The sequence below is a fragment of the Microtus pennsylvanicus genome, chromosome 1 (genome assembly GCF_037038515.1).
Source record: "Microtus pennsylvanicus isolate mMicPen1 chromosome 1, mMicPen1.hap1, whole genome shotgun sequence".
In the NCBI taxonomy this organism is placed as follows: Eukaryota; Metazoa; Chordata; class Mammalia; order Rodentia; family Cricetidae; genus Microtus; species Microtus pennsylvanicus.
In genome coordinates, this window is record NC_134579.1 from 38,956,767 (window position 1) to 38,978,400 (window position 21,634).

A 21,634-nucleotide genomic window follows, 5' to 3' on the forward strand; every position below is an offset into this window, starting at 1 on the left:
TAAAACTGAGAATAGCAGTACCCTTTAGCACTGGTGATCTGGATCCATACCTTCTCCATGCTAAGATCCACCTCTCTTCTGAACTATCCCATGACATGGACACATGTCCAGATTTTGTTCTATTTTATAGCTACCCCACTCATCAGCAATTTGTCATCAGTCCACCTTGCACTTGTCTTGCTATCTGCTGGCTGCTGCCTCTCAATGTATTTGGCTGAATTCCTTCCTTCTACTTGACCGCTACAAGCTGCCATCTTCAAGGACTCACCTCTCTCTTCTTGGGTGACTGGCTTTATTTACCATCTAAAATTGGGTGATTCACAAAGTTATCTCTAGCTAGGCTACCCTCATAAATTACAAAAGTGTGATAAACTATCTTGCTCCTTCTCCATTCTGATGATATTAAATTCTTGTTTGTCTTCACTTTTCATGTCCAATGCAACAGCCATTTTTGCTGGTCTTCGGCTTTCCGTTACATGCTGTGTAGGCTGGTCCAACAACATGCTGTCATCCTTTCTGATTCCAATATGTTCTTGACAAAACAGTGGGAGAAATCTTAGATGATACTCCTCCACTGTAAAATCCCTTAAATATCCCCACTGTACTCAGAATCAACTACAAATTCATTTTGCTTCGTTTATTCATCATTGTCTTCAGCCAAGATATGTAACCCACATTGGCCATCAAACCCATGATCCTCCACCCTCTATGTGCTGAGAACACAGGACTACATTGTTACACTTTGCTCAACTATAAACTCATTACCTACAGACTTTTCCTGACTTTGTTCTTGCTTACTTCCACTTTCATTACTGTACTCAGTAGACTTTTATACTTTTTTAAACATCAAATGCTTGCTTGTCTTCAAGCAATTCTGGGTCTTGGTTCTTCTATTAACACCCTCTTCTCCACTGTTTTAATGCATCAACCCTATATAAAAGCATACAATCATACTACTAGTTTTTAATATGAACGAAAGATTTGGTTATGCGAATATAAAAACTATACAAGACATAACAGTAACAAAAAATGCAACAAACAGCATGTGTAAAAGGAACTCATCTTTTTCCTTTTTTTGCATATTATAAAGAGATAAAAAGTTGAGCCAATAATCTCAAACTGTTGAGGGATCACTATGAAACTTTAACCTTCTAAACTATCCGATTTTATTAAAAATTAAAATATATAGAATTTATAGAATTTTGCTGTACAATTTTGGCTAGTAAAACTGAAAAAAAAATTCTTATAATTTCAAATCAGTTCCAAAAAATGCATTGGTGCCAGGCAGTGGTAGCGCATGTCTTTAATCCCAGCACCTGGGAGGCAGAGGCAGGCGGATCTCTGTGAGTTCGAGGCTAGCCTGATCTACAAGAGCTAGTTCCAGGACAGGCTCTAAAACTACTGTGAAACCCTGTCTCGAAAAACAAAAACAACAAAGAAACAAACAAACAAAAAGCATTGGAGCTGAGCAGAATTAACTGAGACTTTAAGCAGATAAACAGAGGAAATAACAGTGGAGTACTTACCAACTGTTCAAAGGCTGCAGCTCTGTTCTGATAAAATGTAGAAAGGTCTACATTCTTCTCAGTAGGGCACAAACTAATTGCCTCAGTATAGCACTGAATAGCTTGTTCATATTTTCCTGCTTTGAAATATTTGTTGCCTTTGTTTTTGGCTGCTTGAGCTCTATCCAGAGAATTCTGAAATGAGAGAAAACAATTATTAAGAACTGATATTCAAGAATAAACTCAGACCATAGTGATTAAACAAGCTGATGAAATAATATGGGAAAATAGGGTGGCTATTTTCACTGAGACTTTTCCCCAAAAGATGAACATGTTAAAGTATCACTTCTCTATCACTTCTGCCAACGCCAAAAGTAACAACTTTAATGTTTTCCAACCAAATGGGATATTTCTCAGCCAAAGTAATTTAAACCCCTTGTTTTACAAAAATCTAGTGTATGAAAGTCAGCCACCATATCTGGGTGTGGTAGCATAAACCTGTAATACCAGCCACTAGAAAGTCTAAGGCAAAAGAGTTCAAGGCCAGTCTGAGCTAATCAGCAAGACCCTACTCAAAAGTAAATAGCAACAACTAAATAAAGAGACTAACAGATCCTGAACTTCCTATTTTGGGCAGCGGCAAGGATCCTTACACCAAGGCAGAAGGGGTAGACAAAGGTAGGCTCATGTCTACAGGACAGTACCTGGCCTCTCTCAAAATGATTATCATGCCTACTATCAGTTAAGACACTGGCAAGGCAACTGCCTGGCAGGCAAAGGGTAGTTATGATCAAGGTGACAGGGTCACGTCAAGCTGATCCCTTATAACCCTCAGGGGATTTTGATAATAGCTGGAAACTTATGTACTACTTCTTTTTCTTTTGGAGGTACTAGGAATCAAACCCAAGGCCTCTCACGCGCTAGCAAGCTCCCTATTTATACTCTGTTGCCCTTCTTTAGCATCATTATAGCTATGGGTTTTTTTTTTTCAGTAATAGTGTACAAAGAAGGATTTGTAGGTAAGCCAAACTATCTATTATACATAGGAATATAACCTAGACAGTTTAAGCTAGACGGTGCTAACAAGAAATATATGTATGTTAAAAACCAAGATGCGGGATAAAAGGAACCAAGAACACAAATCAACAGATGACTGAAAATCTTCCATTTGTCAACTCATTTATTTATCTTCTAAAAGCTTCCAGTATAAGTCAAGCAGCAACCATGAAACATATTTCAAGAATAAATAGGTTACACGTTATGTCCCACCTGCAGTCAAGGCTTCATGTGTCCTAGGATAGCTATGAATACAGCCAAAAACAAAGTCGTAAACTCACTCAGAACTTTACGATTAAGGTGGTGGTGGTGCAAATCCATAGAGCTATGAAAACATGCTAGAATCAACAAAAAAAGTCAAATGAAATATGCATGGTAGTGAATGCCTTTAATCCCAGAAGTCTGGAGGCAGAGGTAGGTGGATCTCTGAGTTTGAGACCAACCTGATCTACAAAGTGAGTTCCAAGACAGCCAGGGCTGTTATACAGAGAAACCCTTTATTGAAAATATAAAAAAAGGGGGGGGGAAGAAAAGGGAGAAAAAAAATGAGAACCCCTGTGTGGTATTAGGAAGACAACCATCAGGACGATGGTTGGATGGCTTGAATTTAGGATAACCTCATTAATTGTCTTTCTCAACTGGAAAAAAAAGCACAAGTCATACTGCAATAGTACTGTGTCATCCAGAAAAGAGAGTGGTTCTCTTTCCAAGAAACCACACAAAGAGGAATTGCTGACACAGAAAGAAAGCCAATACATACAAGAAGGGCACCTTCTATTTGATAAAGAAACTTCCCTGAGTAGAGGGAAGGTAGTGGGGAGAAGCTACTGGAGCTCCAACTCAGGGTCTCTTAATGCAGAGCACAAGCTCTACCACTGAAGTATAAAATAAAAACCACGAAAATATAATCCACAAGTAAATATATTGAAAAGGGAAAAAAAGGTATAATTAACAGAGGGGCTATATTACAAGCACAGCTGAGGAACAAATTAAGTACAAGGCAGGATTGCTGCGGGAGGACCTTCCACTCCTTCAGCCAATAGCTGTTGAAATACCAGTCCACTGGGGCGTGGTCTATTTACCTTTTAAAAAGAGAGGTAAGCCTCGGCCTGCTCTCTTGGTTCCCACACCTGCTCCAGCAACGAGGCTCCTTTCCTGACGGTTGGTGTTTCGTGAGTTTTACCCACCTAAATGAATATCCCCTTAAATCATAACTGGTGTGGGATTGATTTGCGCATAATAGGATCAAGGAAAACTTCCAGAATTCAATGAAAACAGAGGATGGGGTAAGAAGTTTGAAGAAAATAAACAAGTACTTCCAACATCCACCAAGTTCCCAGAAGGAAAGACACAGTGAAAGACGTTATTAAAAAATTAGAAAAAAACCTACACATTTTAAAAACACATGCTGAAATTTACAGCAAAAATTTCAAAGATGTGTAAGTAGAAAAGAAAATCAGACTAACTACAATGGAAAAAGAACAAATCAGGTACAAACTTCCAACATTAGGTCCTGACAAATAACTATCACAAAGCTCTGAAGCAAGAATTAACTCAAAAGTTAAACACAACACAGACAGACACATACAACAGTTTAATGCTCCAATGAACCTGGAGCAGGAGAATGACCAATACATTGAAAGGCAGAAAGAATGGCACAAGAACAAAAAGGAAATATGGCAACAGTCATTACACTCATCAGTAATAAATGTGAATAGGTGAGTCTGTGATTAAGATTTTCAAGTTGGGGCTGGAGAGAGGTTGAGAGAACTGACTGCTCTAACAGATTCCCAGCAACCACATGGTGGCTCACAACCATCTGCAATGAGATCTGGTGCCCTCTTCTGGCTTGCAGGCATACATGCCAGAACACTGTATACACAGTAAGTACATATTAAAAAAAAAGATTTTCAAGTTGTTTAAAAGTAAAACTAAGTACTGCCTGAAAGATGACTTAAAGTAAAATACAAACATTTAAGAAAAAACATAAACATTACAAAAGGCAGTATCTAAGGACCACTCTTAAAAGCTGTAGAGAGAACACAACATAGTTCTATTGATAAAGGTACAATCTGCTCAAAAGTATGATTACTGATCTTTTTGCTTAATAAAACTTTAAAATAAGTTTGACTGCCTTTGACAGTAAGTAAAAATGAAAAACATTATTTTATTTAGCACAGAAAATCTCCATTGTTTCTGAATCACTGGAAGCCTACATTAGGGGCTATTTATGTAGAAAAAAATGTGGCACAGCTATCAACATATTTGAGTTACTCTGTATTTTAACTAAAGACTTTCAGATTAAATAAAAAGGACGCTCACTGGCCAAAGTATAGGACTCTGTTTCATTGGCACAAACAGGCAATGAAATCACAAGAACTCAAGGAGAAGCAGTGGGAGCTAGGACTGAGTGAAGAGGATGGGAAGGGATCTGGAGGAAGCAATACAAGAGTTAAGAAAAGAGACAAAATGAGCAAAGACCAAACCCTGAATCTCAACTAGCTACTTACTTTTAATTCTTTACTTTTATGCATATGGTGTGCTACATGCATAAATATCCATGCACTACATGAGGCCAAAAAAAAAAAAAGATACCAGATCTTCTGGAACTGTGATAATATATGGTTACTAGACGGGTGAGGAAGAGACCTGGGCAGTCGTCCTCATCAACTTAGACCATGAAACCCGATATGGACAGGTTCAACAGAACCACCATATATGAACTACCCATGCATGCCATGAATTGCCAGGACATAAACTTCAAAAAAAAAAATTTTCATTTCACTATATGGGTGCTGGAAATCAAACTCAGATCCTCTTACATGGGGAACATGTATCCTTAACCCCCGAGTCATCTCTCCAGCCCCTCACTTAAGTTTCCTTTTAAAATTATCCAGATTTCTTAAGTATATTAACTTCCTTATTGAACTACTGAAAATAAACGGTAGTCTGAAGACAAGAGTTGAAAAAGAATCCAAATATACAGACAAATGATGAACTACCTGGCAAACTTTCTTCCGGAGAGCCACTTAACTATGAAGTATCACAATGGTCACCACCACACCTCACCTTCTGACTCCCTGGACTCTCATTACTTTCTGGCCCATAGTTTCTCCGAAATGGCAACACAATAAGGATAGTAATGAGAAGCTACCTTTTTGCACATGATGGACTTCATAACAAAATGCTGGTTAGCAACAAACACTAGCCTTCTGCTATACCCAAAACTAGACATTTCAGGCAAAAATTAAACGTATTGAGGGAAAAGAAGACCATAAACTTTTTCTTTTTAAATACAGGGTTTTTAATTCCATCCCATGGAAATCTTTTTGTACTACTTTTCAAGTGCATTTCCTTCACTGTCTACACTCTAAGTTATGTTAAATAACTTTAGAATTAAAGGTAGAAGTTGGGGAAAAACCACCTCAAAACAACTCTGAAAGTGTCTCTTCACAAATGAGGAATATATACAAGAAGACACCAAACATAATAGGAACATCATGAGAAGCTAGTTCTATCTTTTCATGTGTCTACTGATCTACTTGAAAGCTACTAAAGTTATTAAAAGAAACTTTAACATCATTTAACATTACTGGAAGCTACTTGATTTTGGTAATCTTTTCGGAGTGCCATAAATTTTATAATTCAATTTTATGAAGTTATTTCACTGAGTCTTTTATCACAATTAGTTTTATTACACGCTGGCCGCATGCATGCAAGTTTGGTAGGTTTTAAAGAACATTAATCTTGGTGACTCAGTCCACAGCGTGCAAGCTGTATAAGCACAATGACCTTAAGTTTGGTCCTACATAAAAAGCTGGGCATGCTGGCACTGTGTAATCCCGGAAACGGACAGTCTGGGACAGGTGAATCCCTAGGGCTGCCTGGCTGCCCAGTCAGCTTAGTCTAATCAGAGTCCCCGGAGTAAGAGAGCCTTTCTCAAGAAACAAAGTGGACTGGCTTCTGAGAAATGATACCCAAAACTGACCTCCAACCTTCACACCCACATGTGTGTGTGCATGCACACTCACAAACACTAATCTTACCACATGCTAGCATTGGTAGTCCCACAGAGAAGCTCAGACAAAATCGCTTGAAACCAGAACAGTGGCCAGCCTGAAAACCTTAGGAAGGCTTGTTTAATATTAAGACAAAACTAAAATCCCCTCAGTCTCTGTGGAATACAGTTTGAAAAGACTGTCTCCTATGTTCACTGTCCTCAAAGAAGGCAATACAAAGACCATAAATTTAATCTTTGAATATTGGAAGAGAATTTAAATAAATTAAAGATGTTCCTTTCTGCTTATTATGTCATACTACCAATTACTTAAAATTATAAAATTTAATGCTTTCTGCCCCTGTAAGTTCCTTCTCTTCATAATGAATGAATCAGCAGTAATGCCCATGTGATTCTAATAAGTTAATCCAACAAATATCTGGATCAAAAACTGAAGGATCACAGAAATGGTGATAAAACAATTTATCAATTACTGTCATAAATATTTATGAAATATTATTATATTTTTGGTTGTGAGCCTAGCCTTTAACAGCTGAGCTATCTCTCCAGCCCACTTATGAAATATTCTTTTTTTTTTTTTTGAGACAAGGTTTCTCTGTGGTTTTGGAGCCTGTTCTCGAACTCACAGAAATTCGCCTACCTCTGCCTCCCGAGTGCTAGGATTAAAGGCGTGCGCCACCACTGCCCGGCTTTATGAAATATTCTTAAGAGCTTCATACTGAAGACATCAGAGGCGCACTTAGTCCCATTTTATGCATAAAGTCCCGGCAAAATTAAAAATATGCTCAAGGCAGAATTCAAGCTCCATCGATCTGACTTAACTACATGTTACTTCTATATTGTATGGCATAGCTGGCTTGTATTTATAAAGGATGCTTTAGGAAAATTAAGAATCTTCATCAGTAGAACAACACTCACCATACTTGTCCCACTTGCCTGCACACACGAGCCAAAACAAACAAAACAAGAAAACCAAACAAACACCAATGCTTATACTCTAGACCTGAACAAAGAACACTCAAGTATGATGTTCACTACAGACTTACTGCATGCAAATGGAAATCTCTAGCACAACCAGATCTTTTTCTTTTTGCCAGGAAAGCAGAATTTAGTTCACTTAGAGCAAAATTTAGTTCATGTTGTTTGTGTGTGGCAGCCAGAGGTTGATGTTGGAATATGTTCCTCAACTGCTTTTCTACCTTTTTTTTTGAGATGGTGTCTCTCACTGAACCTGATGACAGTTTTGTCTAGACTGACTGGCCAGTGAGATTCTATGAGGCACATGCCTCTGTTCTCCAGTGCTAATGTCTACAAATGCCTTTTATGTGGGTACTAGGGATATGAACTTAAGTCCCCATACTTGGTCAGTAAGCACATCACTTTCTGAGCTATATCCCCGATCTCTAAATTCACAATTACACATTTGTCCCTCCATGTCCATGGATTCAAGAAACTATGAAATGAAAATATTCAAGGAAGAAAAACAAAACTTTAACTGCTGTTGGCATACATTGTGATTAGGCCTCAAAAGATTGGTATCAGATCTTGAATATATACTACACATACTTTTGTTTTTATTATTCCAAAAGAGTATGTAAATAAACTCTCTACCTAACATCTATCTACCTTGTATTAGGTATTACAGAAATGTCAAGAAGACATCAGGAAGAGTATGCATATAAAATATGATGTATACTTTATGCAAAAATATAACACACACACACACACACACACACACACCAACTACAAGGCACTTAAGCACCACAGATTTGGATATCCCTGGCACCAATCCTTTGTAGATGCAGAGACACAGCTATATAATAAATAGCCAATAGAGTAGTCTTAACCCCAAAGAAACATGCTACATACTAGTATAGGAAACAAGAAAATGACCACTTTTCAAATACTGAAATCTCGATATACATAAGCAACACATTAGACCAGTAGTAAATCGACAAGAAAATTATTAGTTCAAGAAACAGCAACTACATATGCACACAAATCCAAACACATGGGGTAAAACAGAATCAAAAGCAAGTATCTCAGGCTATACATTTAGGAAACAATGAAAAACATTAAACATGTCTTTCTTCTCTTCAACAAACATTACTCTGTCCTAAAACTTGTCAGATAAGAGGCAAATGCTGCCCACCAAGTCTTGAAGAATTAATCCTCTGAAAAGCAAGTCACAGTTTACAAAAAAAAGTTCTAGGTATTAGGTTTCAACACCAGTAAATTGTTAGTAAAAGTTGCTTATAATCTTCTCTGAAACCAAAATGAAAAAAAAGTATTTCAGGGAGGAAAATATAACCCAAAAGAATTAATGGACAGACTTTAATCCCAGCACCTGGGAGGCAAAGGCAGGCAGATCTCTGAGTTTAAGGCCAGCCTGGTCTACATAGCAAGTTTCAGGACAGTGAGAGATATACAGAGAAACTTTGTTTCAAAAAATAAAAACAAAACAAAAAACAGCAAAAACCAAAAGAATAGACAAAGAAATGTACAAGACACCAGAAAAGGACTGAAGCTCAAAACATGTCTCCTGATGTCATGATCATGTAACAGAGTGTGTTCAAAGTGATATACAATTGGCAATAATGAACTGCTATAAATTCCTAACAAATATATATTAGCTTGTAATTGTTTTTTAAAGTTGAAAGATTTTAAGCTGAACCATACTAAATTAGGGTTCTTCATTCATGAATTTATATATTATGCCTATAAACTTATAAACACATTATAATTGAAGACTAGGCCCAATCACCTGCCATGTGCCACGCACTGCATTAGGTTCTGAGACTAGAAATAACATAGTCAATCCCAGTGTTCACAGGTTCAAGATGATAGCAGTAAAGGCAGGACCATGTGGTAAGTGTTATAGTCTGGGGAACTATGAGATCACAAAGATAGGGATTCAGAAAAGGAGAGAGGACTTCACTGCTGGGTATTTTACAAGAATGTGAGAGAGAACATCCAAAGACCAGAATCAAAAGCAAATGGCAGCTGAGTGGGCGACACACTCCTGTAAGCCCAGGACTCAGGCAGGATAGAGTAATAAGGATAAAGAGGAATCAACTGCATGGAGGAGCATCATTCAAAATAAATAGAATTTATCTGCACTGGAAAGAATTACCATTTAAGCATGGGACTGATGGGATTTAATCGAATAGTGACACTCAAGTAGAAGAAGCCTACAGTTGTCCTTCAATATCCAGGATTAGTTCTAGAACCTCCTCATCCCACACTAAAATCTGTGGACGTTCAAATCCGCTGTCCATTATTTGCATATTACCTAGGTATATCCTCCAGCATAACTGTCACACTCTTCTGCTCAGGCTAGTTTCACATGTATGGGCTTAAGTAATCTTCCCAAGCAGCTATAGCTATAGACCTTTCATGTACCACTTCCTATGTAGTGGACCTCTGATCCTTCTTCCCTACTTCTTGAGTAATAGGATTACAAGCAAGCATCACACCTGGTTTTATGCAGTGCTGGGGACCAAAGCTTTGTATAAACTAAGCTAGGCAAGCACTCTACCAACTAAGCTACAATGTCTAGTCCTCTCCTGTGTACTTTCAATCATCTCTAGATTATTCATTACCTAGTACAATGAAAGTGTACGTAAATCATTACTGTGTAGTTATCTAGGGAATGGTAAGAAAAATAATCTGTACATGTTCAATAGTTGTCTAAGTTTTTCCCCCCAAATATCTTTGATACTCCATTTGTTGAATCCATGGATAAGGCAAACATGGATAGAGGTGACTGTAATAAAAAATAATAAAAAAGGTACCAGCTCTTCAGTTGAGAAATGACAGCAGTGAGAACAGAGTAGTCAGCTACTTAAGACATGATGTAGAATATTCCGTTTCATTTTCTGATTAGACACGGGGAACATAAAAACGTAAAAAGAGATAGTGATGACACCAGAGATTCTGCCTGGTCCATTTTATGAGGCACACTAATTAAGAAGAGATATGATTAGAAAAGAAGGAGACTGAAATACTTGTGAGACAAAGGAAGATTCCTGTATATACCTGGGAAAAGGAATCATGGAGCTCTCTGAGTCTCAGGCTAGTTAGGCCTTCAAGTGAGACACTGCCTTTAAAAAAGGAGGGGACTATGTGGTGGTGCACGACTTTAATACCAGCACTCAGGAAGCAGAGGCAGGTGGATCTCTGTGAGTTTGAGGCCAGCCTGGTCTACAGAGCGAGTGCCAGGACAGGCTCCAAAGTTAGAGAAACCCTGTCTTGGGGAAAAAAAACCATAAAACAAACAAACAAACAACAAAAAAAAAGAGGGGGTAGTGGTGGAGACAGCTCAGTGAAGAGCATACACTAACCGCACTTGCAATAAACCCGAGTTCTGATCCAGCACCAATGGTAGGTGGTTCACTAACGCCTCTAATGCCAGCTCTAGGAGAATCTGATTTCTCCATGGGCACTTTCACTCACGTGCACAACCATACTTGTATACACACAAACATGTAAGTAAAAATTAACGAAATAAACTAGAAACATCCTTCAGGAAAAGAGAGTAATTTCATTTCAAGGAAGACGATCACAACAGTGCTAACCCTTTCACTAACGTGTGTAAATAATATCCTGACATAGATCTGTGGTTCCCAACCACTTTATGTGTTATAATATCTGTAAGGCTAAGAACCTTGAACATCACAGCAGCTACTTTCTCTTACCACTGGATTTAAAGTATAACTGAATAGAAAGCTACTATGAAATTAATAAAGTTAAGAAATAAACACTGTTCTTAAACATTAGTGCAGCTAGGATACCAGGTTTCGTGTGCACTTGTTAGTCCTTTGAGGTAGCTCAAATCTAGGGCGTGAAAGTGTCATGGATAAAATAAGAAATCTTCCAATTTTGCAAATCTGTAATTCAAGTTTGAAAAAGCTACTGAAGCAAGTTGAAACACTGGTAAATTTTACAACTGCTTAAATGGAATATGATTTCATACTACTTGAATCTTAGAAACCATCAATCATCAAATGTTTTCTTTAATGATATCCTGAAATTCTGATTATTTAAAACCAACATGAAGAGCTTTGCATTTTTCTTCCAAGTTTTTGCTACTTCATCAAAGTGACCACTGAATATGATCCATATCACACACATAAACATCTAACCTAAAAGACAGAAACATTGCAATATCTCTAGTTCATTTTACATTTGGGCAAACATAAGTCCCAAGATAAAACTAAACAGGCTTACTATTCATTCCAATACTGAACCCTAAATAGTAATCAGTTGATTCCTTAATTCTCTTTAAAATGTAGTTACTGGGGGCTGGAGAGAGGGCTCAGAGGGTAAGAGCATTGCCTGCTCTTCCAAAGGCCCTGAGTTCAATTCCCAGCAACCACATGGTGGCTCACAACCATCTGTAATGAGGTCTGGTGCCCTCTTCTGGCCTGCAGGCATACACGCAGAAAGAATATTGTACACATAATAAATAAATAAAAATATTTAAAAAAAATGTAGTTACTGCTCAACTGGAGAAATTACTCAGCATTAGAAACCTAGTTTTCCCTCAACTGAAACAAATGCTTACTTAACTACAGAGTAATTCCTCCAACCACAGGGAATACATACATACATTAGGATGAGAAGGCAGTTACACTTGGACACTCAGAACGACTCCAAAGAATATCATTTTTAAAAGACAAAAATAGTCTTCAATATTTATTGCTTACCAACAGTTAAGAGAATGCATTTCCATTAGAAAATGTGAAGATTTTTAATGTTGCCTTGCTAAACAATAATTTAGTAATTCCAAACAAGATTTCTGGAACACATCCCTAAATTCTACATGGTAGGGTAAGAAAATGGTGCATGCAAAGTGTTTTGCTTCGTTTTATTTTGGGACAAATGTAATAATAATTTTAAAGCATTTCAAAGTACACAGAGTATTCAACAGAAGTCAGGTCAATCAAAAATATTCTTTATATAAAAACTACGAACCACTCATAAAATAAGAAAATCATTATTACTGCTGTAGAAAATGCTGCAAAACTAAGGAGAATTTAAAGAAATCTAAACTCAGAAAGAGAACTGAGAGATTCTTTCAAAACCATCAGTAAAAGCATGCCATGAATAGTGACTAACACTGCAGTGTGTCATATGTAAAAACCATTCATTTTATTTTTTAATTATGTGTGTGCGTGCACTCGCTTATGTGCACCCAAGTGCAGGAGCCCCTGAAGGCTGGAGGTTCTGGATCCCTTTGGAGTCGGAATTACACAAGTAAGCTGTTAGGCATGGGTGCTGGGGACCTAACATTTATCTTCTGCAAGAGCAATATACATTTTTAACTGTTAAGCCATTTCTCCAGGCCAGCTCCCTTATTTTTAATTATATTTATGATTACTACAGAACCAAGAACTTCTATGTAACTTTCATTTATCTACTATTCCAGATTAAAATTAAATAGAAATTTTATGTATAAAATTTTCACATGTACAAAATTTCATATTCATGAAAATGGATAGATAGCCAAGTTTTGACAACCACTTTCACTGGCACTCAATCAATCCAGAAACAAGCACTTAGAAGTCACTTTTGCTAAAAATACACTTAAAACTTCACTCTGACCCAAAAGGTGACTGAAAAATAGGATAAAAGCCTAACATATCTGCAAACATTCTGTCTGTCACATTCAACTAAAGGCAGGTTTCATTGTCCTTAACCTTTTTCCTCGAGTCACCTTGGATTCCAGTAAGAATAAACTTCAGAGGGTAATTATCCTGGATGCGGAGTCCACACCCTGGAACACAGTAATCATCTGGTAGGAAGCAGATTAGTCCCCTTAGGAACCCGCATCCAGCCCTCCCACCACCCCTCTAGCAGGAGCAGGCTGGAGACAAAGGTCAAGCACAGCACTTCTTGACCAGAATGCTTAATTCTGCAAACATCTAGTCTGATTCTTCCTCTACTTAAGCCTTAAGTTCTTGTGAGCAGCCTAAAGACATACTTGGGGGTTTCTGGAACCTTCTATTTTTTCCTCTTTTCAGCACTGACATACTAAATCAATCTCTGCTTTTCACCATTACTTATCTCTAAAACTGGCTTCTTGGAGTTGGGCAGTCCAGCTCAGTTTGCTGGGACTGCCAGTGCCCAGGCTTTCATCCTAAATGTTAAACTTTGGTTAACATTTTTAGTGCTGGATGAAATAGAAGGGGCTTAATATTTTAATCCTCTTGGTCTACTAGAATGACAGTGAGATAAAGTGGGATTACCAAAATAAAAATGCTCCACAGGCCAACCTACAATGACATCTCCTCAGTTCCCCCCAACGAAGTCATTTCTAGTTAGGAACAGGCTATTTCCCCATAGCAGAGAAGAAACGCTTTTCTTTCGGGCTAGTACAGAGATTCACACACGGCAAGGACTACCAGAACTTCTGAAACTACTTCGTAAAATAAGCAAATAAATAAATAAAATGGGTCTTTAGTTCGGATGGAATGAATGACTGCCATTCATTTAGCCGTACACATTTTTTCTCATGAACATAAGTGTACAGTACACCGGCTGTTCGTGTATAAAGGATTTTTTTTACTTATGTATATACCTGGAATTATTACCGGTAAGTCTCTGAACTCGATTTACTCTGGTAATACCACCACACAACTCCAGATCCAGAGAAAGTCCCTTATCCCACTCCTATCTCAGGCCATGCCAATTCTCCACACAGCTGCCAGGTTTGTCAGGAAGATTAATAGTCAGATCACCAGAACAGACAAGGCAGTTCATCATTCCAATGCTGTTCTAACACCAGAGACTTTACCAGACACACTAGGCTTGGACACATGTGTACAGGCAAGTGAGTAGAAAATTATGCTATCAGCCAAAGTGACAGTGGCTCATGTCCTATATACAAAGCTACCTAATGAGTTTCCCCACTTTTGTCCTGTAGCTGCTCACCTCCCCCTTCCAAAAGAGAAATGGTTCGTTGGTTATTAAACGGTTCTTAGTAAGTTCTGGCCTTGGGAATCACAAAAGGAACTCGTGTCAAAAGTCCAATCGTTCATGAAATTTGCCTTTCTTCGCTTAATAGAATTATTCTATTTGTACGTGTTTACCTACCCCACGAGGGATAAATGCTGTGTCACTGAGAAGAAACTAAAAGATTCTGTTGGATCCCAGAGGACACTATTAAAGAAAACCTCTACGCTAGCCTGCCAGGAGCTATTACTCCATTCCCTACAAAAACCAACCAGAAAAGACTCTCAAGTCCTTGCGGTCACAGGGCAGTTTCCGACCGGTGGGAGGACCCCTCACCCGAACAACGGGCGAAGGTATAAGCTGTATGCGCTCGTTCCCACCTCTACGGTCTGGGCAGCTTCTCACCATTTCCAGAGAGTCACCAGAACCATCGGGGTGGCCGCTGCCCAGGGCCGGACTGGCCCTGCCCTCCGGGGTCTTTCGTTCGCTGTTGCGCTTGAGGCCGCTGCTTTCGCCCCGGCCTGCCGTCTCCCGGCGCCGCCGCCTTCGGCTCCACAGGTACATGGCCCCGGCACCTAGCAACAGGGGCGCCCCGATGGCCAGAGCCACGTGCCATCGCGGCAGGGTCCCCGCGCCCGAGCCGGGGCCCGCAGTCCCGCTGCCACCGCCCACTCCGTTTCCAGACCCGGGCGCCGCCGCCGCCGCCATCGCCGCCTCCACCGGCTTAGAGGCGGCCATGACTGTCCTCCGCCGCCGCCGCGCCGGTCGCGGGCGCCACGGTCACCGGGCAGCGTGGGGAGGGAGCTGGGAGCGTGGAGGGAGAGAAACGCGCGAGCGAGCACGCTAGGCAGCAGGAGCGGACGACAGAGAAGGGCCGGAGGTCACCGGAAGCCCAGGGCATGCCGGGCTAGACCCGCGGATGTGCCCGCCCCCAGCGAGCGTGTAGGAGAAAATCACTTCCGGGGCAGAAGGCCGGGCCTGAGCCTTTCCCTCGTGCCTGGCGCCTGCCTAGAATCACTTGGGAGGTCGCAGGTGACGGCTGCCCTCTCCGTCTTCTCCAGGATGGAAGGAGCGGTGGCACTGTCGCCAGTGGAGCGAGGAGGGGGGCTGTACACAGCGAGATTGGGGTGCGCAGGGATCAGCGGAGGGACAGCTTCCAGGGGCGTTGTGAGTGGGCGGGAGTGCAGAAGAAATGTGAAGGGAATTGGCCGGCAGGAACGGTGGGGCCGCCGCCCAGTCGGTTGGTAGGGACCCGTTTTGAGGTTGTGGCTACGCTGGTGCCTAACCTTACACTGTGACTGGGTGGTGGCGGCGGCGCACGCCTTTTTTAATCCCAGCACTCAGGAAGCGGAGGCAGGCTGATCGCTTTGAGTTCAAGGCCACCCTGGCCTACGAGCGAGTTCTGGGATAGGCTCCAAAGCTACAGAGAAACCCTGTTTCGAAAAACCAATAAATAAATAAACCTATGAGATGAAAAGGTGTGAACACTGTGTTATATATCCCCCCAGCTTCATGACTCTGCAGTATCCAGACTATACTTTGGACGAGTTTATAGTTACTGGGGCAATGGCAGAGAGCAAAGACTAGATGGAAACTTAGAAAGGAAGGTTGACCAATTGACTAATCAAAGTGACTGGAAGGTGCCTGTGTGCTCCAGCTGCAGTAGTTATAAAGGCGGTGCGTCTGTTAGGAAGCTTTCCGAGTAGAGGCTGTCTCCGAGGGCCTGGATCCAGTCCCCTTGATGTCTGTGTCTTAAGTGGAATTCCACCTGACACCCCAGCCCAAAGCCTCTTCCCTGGAGCACATATGCCTGTCACAACACTCTAACTTGCTCACTCTTTTGAAATAGCTTTCTTAAACCTTCTCCCTCGTTCCCAGAATCTATTTTAATTCAACTCTTTTGTCTGTAATAACTTTGTCATAACCATCGTTTCCTTCGTGAGCACTGGGTCAGGTCTCAAAAGATGAAAATTGCCTTGCAAGGTGTTTGGAATTAACATTCTCTTCTTTTCTTTTTCTTTTTTTTTTCTTTTTTCTTTCTTTCTTTCTTTCTTTCTTTCTTTCTTTCTTTCTTTCTTTCTTTTTTTTTGAGACAAGGTTTCTCTATAGCTTTTGTGCCTGTCCCATAACTAGCTCTTGTAGACCAGTCTGGCCTTGAACTCCCAGAGATACGCCTGCCTCTGCCTCCCGCCCCCCCCCCCCCCCCCAGTGCTGGGATTGAAGGCGTGAGCCATCAGCGCCCGGCTGGAATTAACATTATTTTCAAGAAGAAAAGATAAGCATAAATAAATAAATGTGCCAGACTACGTCTCTCCATTTCAGGTTTGAACACCCTTGTGTCGATGTGTGTGTGTGTGTGTGTGTGTACATTTATTTATTTATTTATTTATTAAGGATTTCTGCCTCCTCCCCTCAACCGCCTCCCATTTCCCTCCCCCTCCCCCGATCAAGTCACCCTCCCTCATCTGCTCGAAGAGTAATCAGGGTTCCCTGACCTGTGGGAAGCCCAAGGACCGCCCACCTCTATCCAGGTCTCCAAAGGTGAGCATCCAAACTGCCTAGGCTCCCCCAAAGCCAGTACGTGCAGTAGGAACAAAAACCCACTGTGATTGTTCCTGAGTTCTCAGTATTCCTCATTGTCCTCTATGTTCAGCTAGTCCGGATTTATCCCATGCTTTTTCAGACCCAGGCCAGCTGGCCTTGGTGAGTGTACACATATATTTTAAATACCACGGTATGCTCAACATAATGGAACTACGTGAAAAGACAAGGAGAAGTGCCCGCATGGACTGATTAAAGTAGAACGGCTCGATCTGAGACTTCAGGGCCGTGCCTTTTCTCTTGAATTAGTGAAATGTTTCCATTTCCACTAGCAACAATTAAAAATGTAATTGAATTGATCAAACGGAGATTCTGATCCCAGAGCTTTAAAAGAGGAATCTGTTGCCCTCTAAGTAATATTGGGTGCTTCAGATCAACCACAAAAAGAATTCTCCATCTGTAATTTCACATTTTTTTCTGTGATATCTTGAGGATTATAGGTTCTCAATTTGAATAAAACATTGGAACTGAAACATTTGAAAGTTTTCCCCTTTATGGTGTGTGTGTGTGTGTGTGTGTGTGTGTGTGTGTGTGTGTGTGTGTGTGGAGGGGGCAGACCCATGCCTTGGTTCATAGGAATTTTTAGGAATCACTTCTGTCTTTTGGCCATGTGGGTCTTGGAGACCAGCAACATGGCTACACCATCAGATGACAGTTGGTGTTTCTTTCCCACTTAACCATATTGTCATCTCTTTGTTCTTTTATCAGCTACACAGCTCATTTTGATTCTTTGAAGAGTAGGGATCAGGGTATAATAACCTTTGTACTCCTGAACCTGTTACCAAATTAGATATATCATGGGAACTTGTTAGTTTGTTTATCCATTCCACACAGTGCCTGCAACAGTTAATGTAAGATAAATAAAGTGTTGATAAAATATTTAATGAACAAGTTCCTGGATGCTCCAGCTTTTCTATGATCCTTGCCAATCTAGCACCAATATTACTGACCACCACTAATACAGGTATCAACTCAGTTGCTTTGACTGTACCCCAGGTAGCCCTTTTCCCTCACCACCATCACCACCACCATCACTGCTTGTTCCAGACTTCACTGTGCTGTGCTCCCTGCCCCTCACCTTCACTATTGCTGCTTCCACTGGGACCTGATGGCAATGTATTTCATATCCTACTTATGATATGTAGGATCCCTATTTTCCTGAGCCTTCCTGATGATAATTATTGCTTGATCCTGATGGCTTCTGCCTTATTAAACTTCCATCAAATCTTCAGTTGAGTAGGTGGTACTACCTTGTCATGGGAATGTCATGTCATGATTCAATCAGCTGGCAGCTCATTCTGCTGTCAGAAGCAGCCTCTGCATCTGTCTGCAAGGAGCCATGTATAGTAACCCGACTCCCCTCTCTTTCACAGTGACTGATAACTCGTGTATAATTTATGCATTCATTTGCCACCTTTGTGCCCACTCACAGGTTTAGAAGATCTTTTCATCCCCGTTGACTTAGTTCATTGCCACTTGCAAGAATTTGTGTCTTTTGGAAATGTAGAAATTCTGCCTTGTGCTTCACCGTTACTTTGGAAAAATTTTAATTACATTTTTTTTGTTTAGTTTGCATGTGTGTGGACATTCAAGGGCCATGGCACATATGTAGGTCAGAGGACAACTTTCAGGAGTTTGTTCTTTCTTTCCACCATATGGGGCCAGACATCAAACTCAGGTTGTCAGGCTTCATGGCAGGCGTATCTGCAGAAGGCAGAGGTCAAGTTTGGGGGTAATTCCTTGGAAGTTATCTACCTAGTTTTTTCATATAGCACCTCTCACGGAACCAGGTATAACCTGTCTGCTAGGTTCATCTCAGTCGGCAGTTGAATGAAGTAATTTTTTTTGAGGGTGTTCACAGCAACCTTTCAGGAGGGTGCCCAATGTGGATAACTGAATCCACAGAAAGCCTGAAAAAGCTTGAGAAAGAATAGAGTAAAGCATGTTTTCTTGGTAGCAGCAATTTCTCAGGTCTGCTCTACTTGCTAGAGGCAAGCAAGCGCTCTCATCTAAGAGAGGCTTCCTGACTCAGCTTTAGCTGCAAAACCCTGCAGCTCTTTTAAGAACACTTAAATGGTGTTGATGAAAAGCTGAATGCATGCTTTTCAGTTTTCAGCCGTAACAGGAAAAAAGCTGAGCCGTTTTAAAATGCCGGCTTTATGGGCCATCCTACTAGGACAAACTCTGACTCTTTGAGGCAGGAGAGCCAGCTACAGAGAGAGGACTTGAGTGTTCTCTGTGGACATACTGTTGCAGCTTGCTTGCTGGCAGGGACCTTGAAACACCACAGAGTTGTGGCGATAAACAAGGCTACAGCCGGTACCTCTGTCGTGAGGCTGGAAAGTTAAGGAATGGGCTGGATCCAGCCATCAAAGCCACGGCTTTAATCTTCTCCATAAAGACTCATGTGGTCAGAAAAAGAGAGATACACAGTAAAGAGAGATTCAAAGACGAAGAAAACCTCTAAATGGTTTACAGTGTGTTAACAATATATACAAGCTAAAAGTTAAAGTTCTTAAAGTAAAAAAAAAGAAGAAAGAAAGAAAGAGAATAGTTGGGTGTGGTGGTACACACCTTTAATCCTAACACTTGGGAGGCAGAGGTAGATTGACCTCTGAGACTTGCAAGGGGCAGAGGTGAGACTTGCAAGGGGCAGAGGTAGATTGACTTCTGAGACTTGCCAGGGGCAGAGGTAGATTGACCTCTTTGACTTCAAGGTGTGGCAGGATACACCTTTAATCCCAATGCCTGGGAGGCAGAGACAGAGGGATCTCTGTGAGTTCAAGGACAGCCTGGTCCACAGAGTTATTCCAGGACAAAGATATACAGAGAACCTGTCTCAAAAATTAAAAGTAAAAATAAAAGAAATAGAGGTTAAAGTGAAGCCACATAAAGATGGAAAATACACAGAATCTTGATACTGTATGTTATGCTCTCTTTGAATTGTTTGAATGCTGAGGAAGGAGCAACAGCTGCTAAAAGATATTTGTTTATAAATGCTGCTGAACTAATCCAAGATAGATACTTTGAAAATACCTTGACTTTAAAATTTGGATCTAAGGTTATGATGCATTGGAAAAGTTCTTTTGTTTCCATGGAGGATGAGACCCTGTGGATTGCTTCTATCCCAATATGGTATGATAGACCACACCCTCCTGAAAGATCACCATGAACACCTTCAGAAAATTACTTTGCTCAACTGCTGGCTGAGATGAACCTAGCAGACAGGTTATACCATGAAAGACCTAAATAACAGTGTCCCCATACAGCAGGAAGCAGTTTGGAGAGAAATAACTGTGCCCATATTCCCAAATATTGTTTATAGATGTTCTTTTACATTTAAAGGGGGATATGATATAGCTATTAATAATTTGCATCGGTATGGATTTTAAGGTCAATTTTGTTATATGTATATGTATTTCTGCTCTTGATTAAAGTATTGTGATTGTGTAGTTCATTTTAAAAATGTAATGTATAATTAGGAAATATAGGTTGTTAATGGATAATCATCAATAATAGTCAAGCTTGTAGTCATGTTAGTTAGATTTTCTAGATATATAGTGATATATTTTAGTTATATAGGCATTCTTCATATCTTTCAAAGACCACAGAATATGGCATTTAAATGTTTTAATAACTTAGGGCTTTTCATGACAATGAGACACATCTGCTCCTGGCAACACCAGCTACTTCAAGAGAAAGATGGGCATTGAAGAGGCTCCTTATGGAGTTTGATAGCCATTTGGGCAAGAAACTGCTCTTGCCTGGACTGTTGCATAAACTGGACACAGAGAACCCACAGAGAGAGGACTGCTGACCTTGCCTAAAGGTGAGATGATCTTTCAGGGTTCCTGATTCATGTAAGAGTCTGCGAGACATTCTGCAGGACACAGCAGATAGTGACTGAACTGCCTTTGAATTGTTCTGCTTCATGGAAATGTCTGCTGGATACTATGGGCCTGTAGGCTGAAGATGGATGCCCCAACAGTACAAAAGAACTTTGGGTGACTGTCCAGGCAGCAAGATATCTCTGTCATTTCTAGAGCTTTATAAGTTGCTTACTTCTTGTATAATTAGGTAATATTATATCCTTCTGGAGTCTTTGATGGAGTTGAAGAATGGATAGTCATAGTTTCAGTTTTCCTTAGTTATGATAAAAGATAAATTAGATATAAATATTGTAACTGTAATTCTTGCTTGATAATTGTTTTGTTATATGTAATTTTGCTATGTTAAAGTTAAAGCCTTCCTTTTTGTTTAAACAGAAAAAGGGGAAATGATGTAGGAGGATCTTCTATCTGTTGTTTCATTGGTTAATTAATAAAGAAAACTGCTTGGCCTGATAGGTCAGAACATAGGTAGGTGGGGAAGACAGAACAGAATGCTGGGAGAAAGAAAGCAGAGTCAGGCAGATGCCATGAACCTCCGGCCCAAGATGGACATGGGTTAGAATCTTCTTGGTAAGCCACACAGATTACTAGATATGTGTTAAGCAAGA

General features: G+C 40.4%; 1 protein-coding gene across 1 annotated transcript in view; it reads right to left on the reverse strand.

Annotated features, from left to right (window-relative positions):
- The window catches only part of Tomm70 (translocase of outer mitochondrial membrane 70), a 36,190-nt gene extending 20,784 nt beyond the window's left edge, over window positions 1-15,406 (reverse strand). The window contains exons 1-2 of the mRNA XM_075961972.1: window positions 14,941-15,406; window positions 1,527-1,700 (exon numbers count right to left, since the gene is read on the reverse strand). Of these exons, the coding sequence (XP_075818087.1) occupies window positions 1,527-1,700; window positions 14,941-15,273 (507 nt within the window). The 5' untranslated portion in view covers window positions 15,274-15,406. The remainder of the gene's footprint in view (window positions 1-1,526; window positions 1,701-14,940) is intronic.
- Window positions 15,407-21,634: the final 6,228 nt, after the last annotated feature.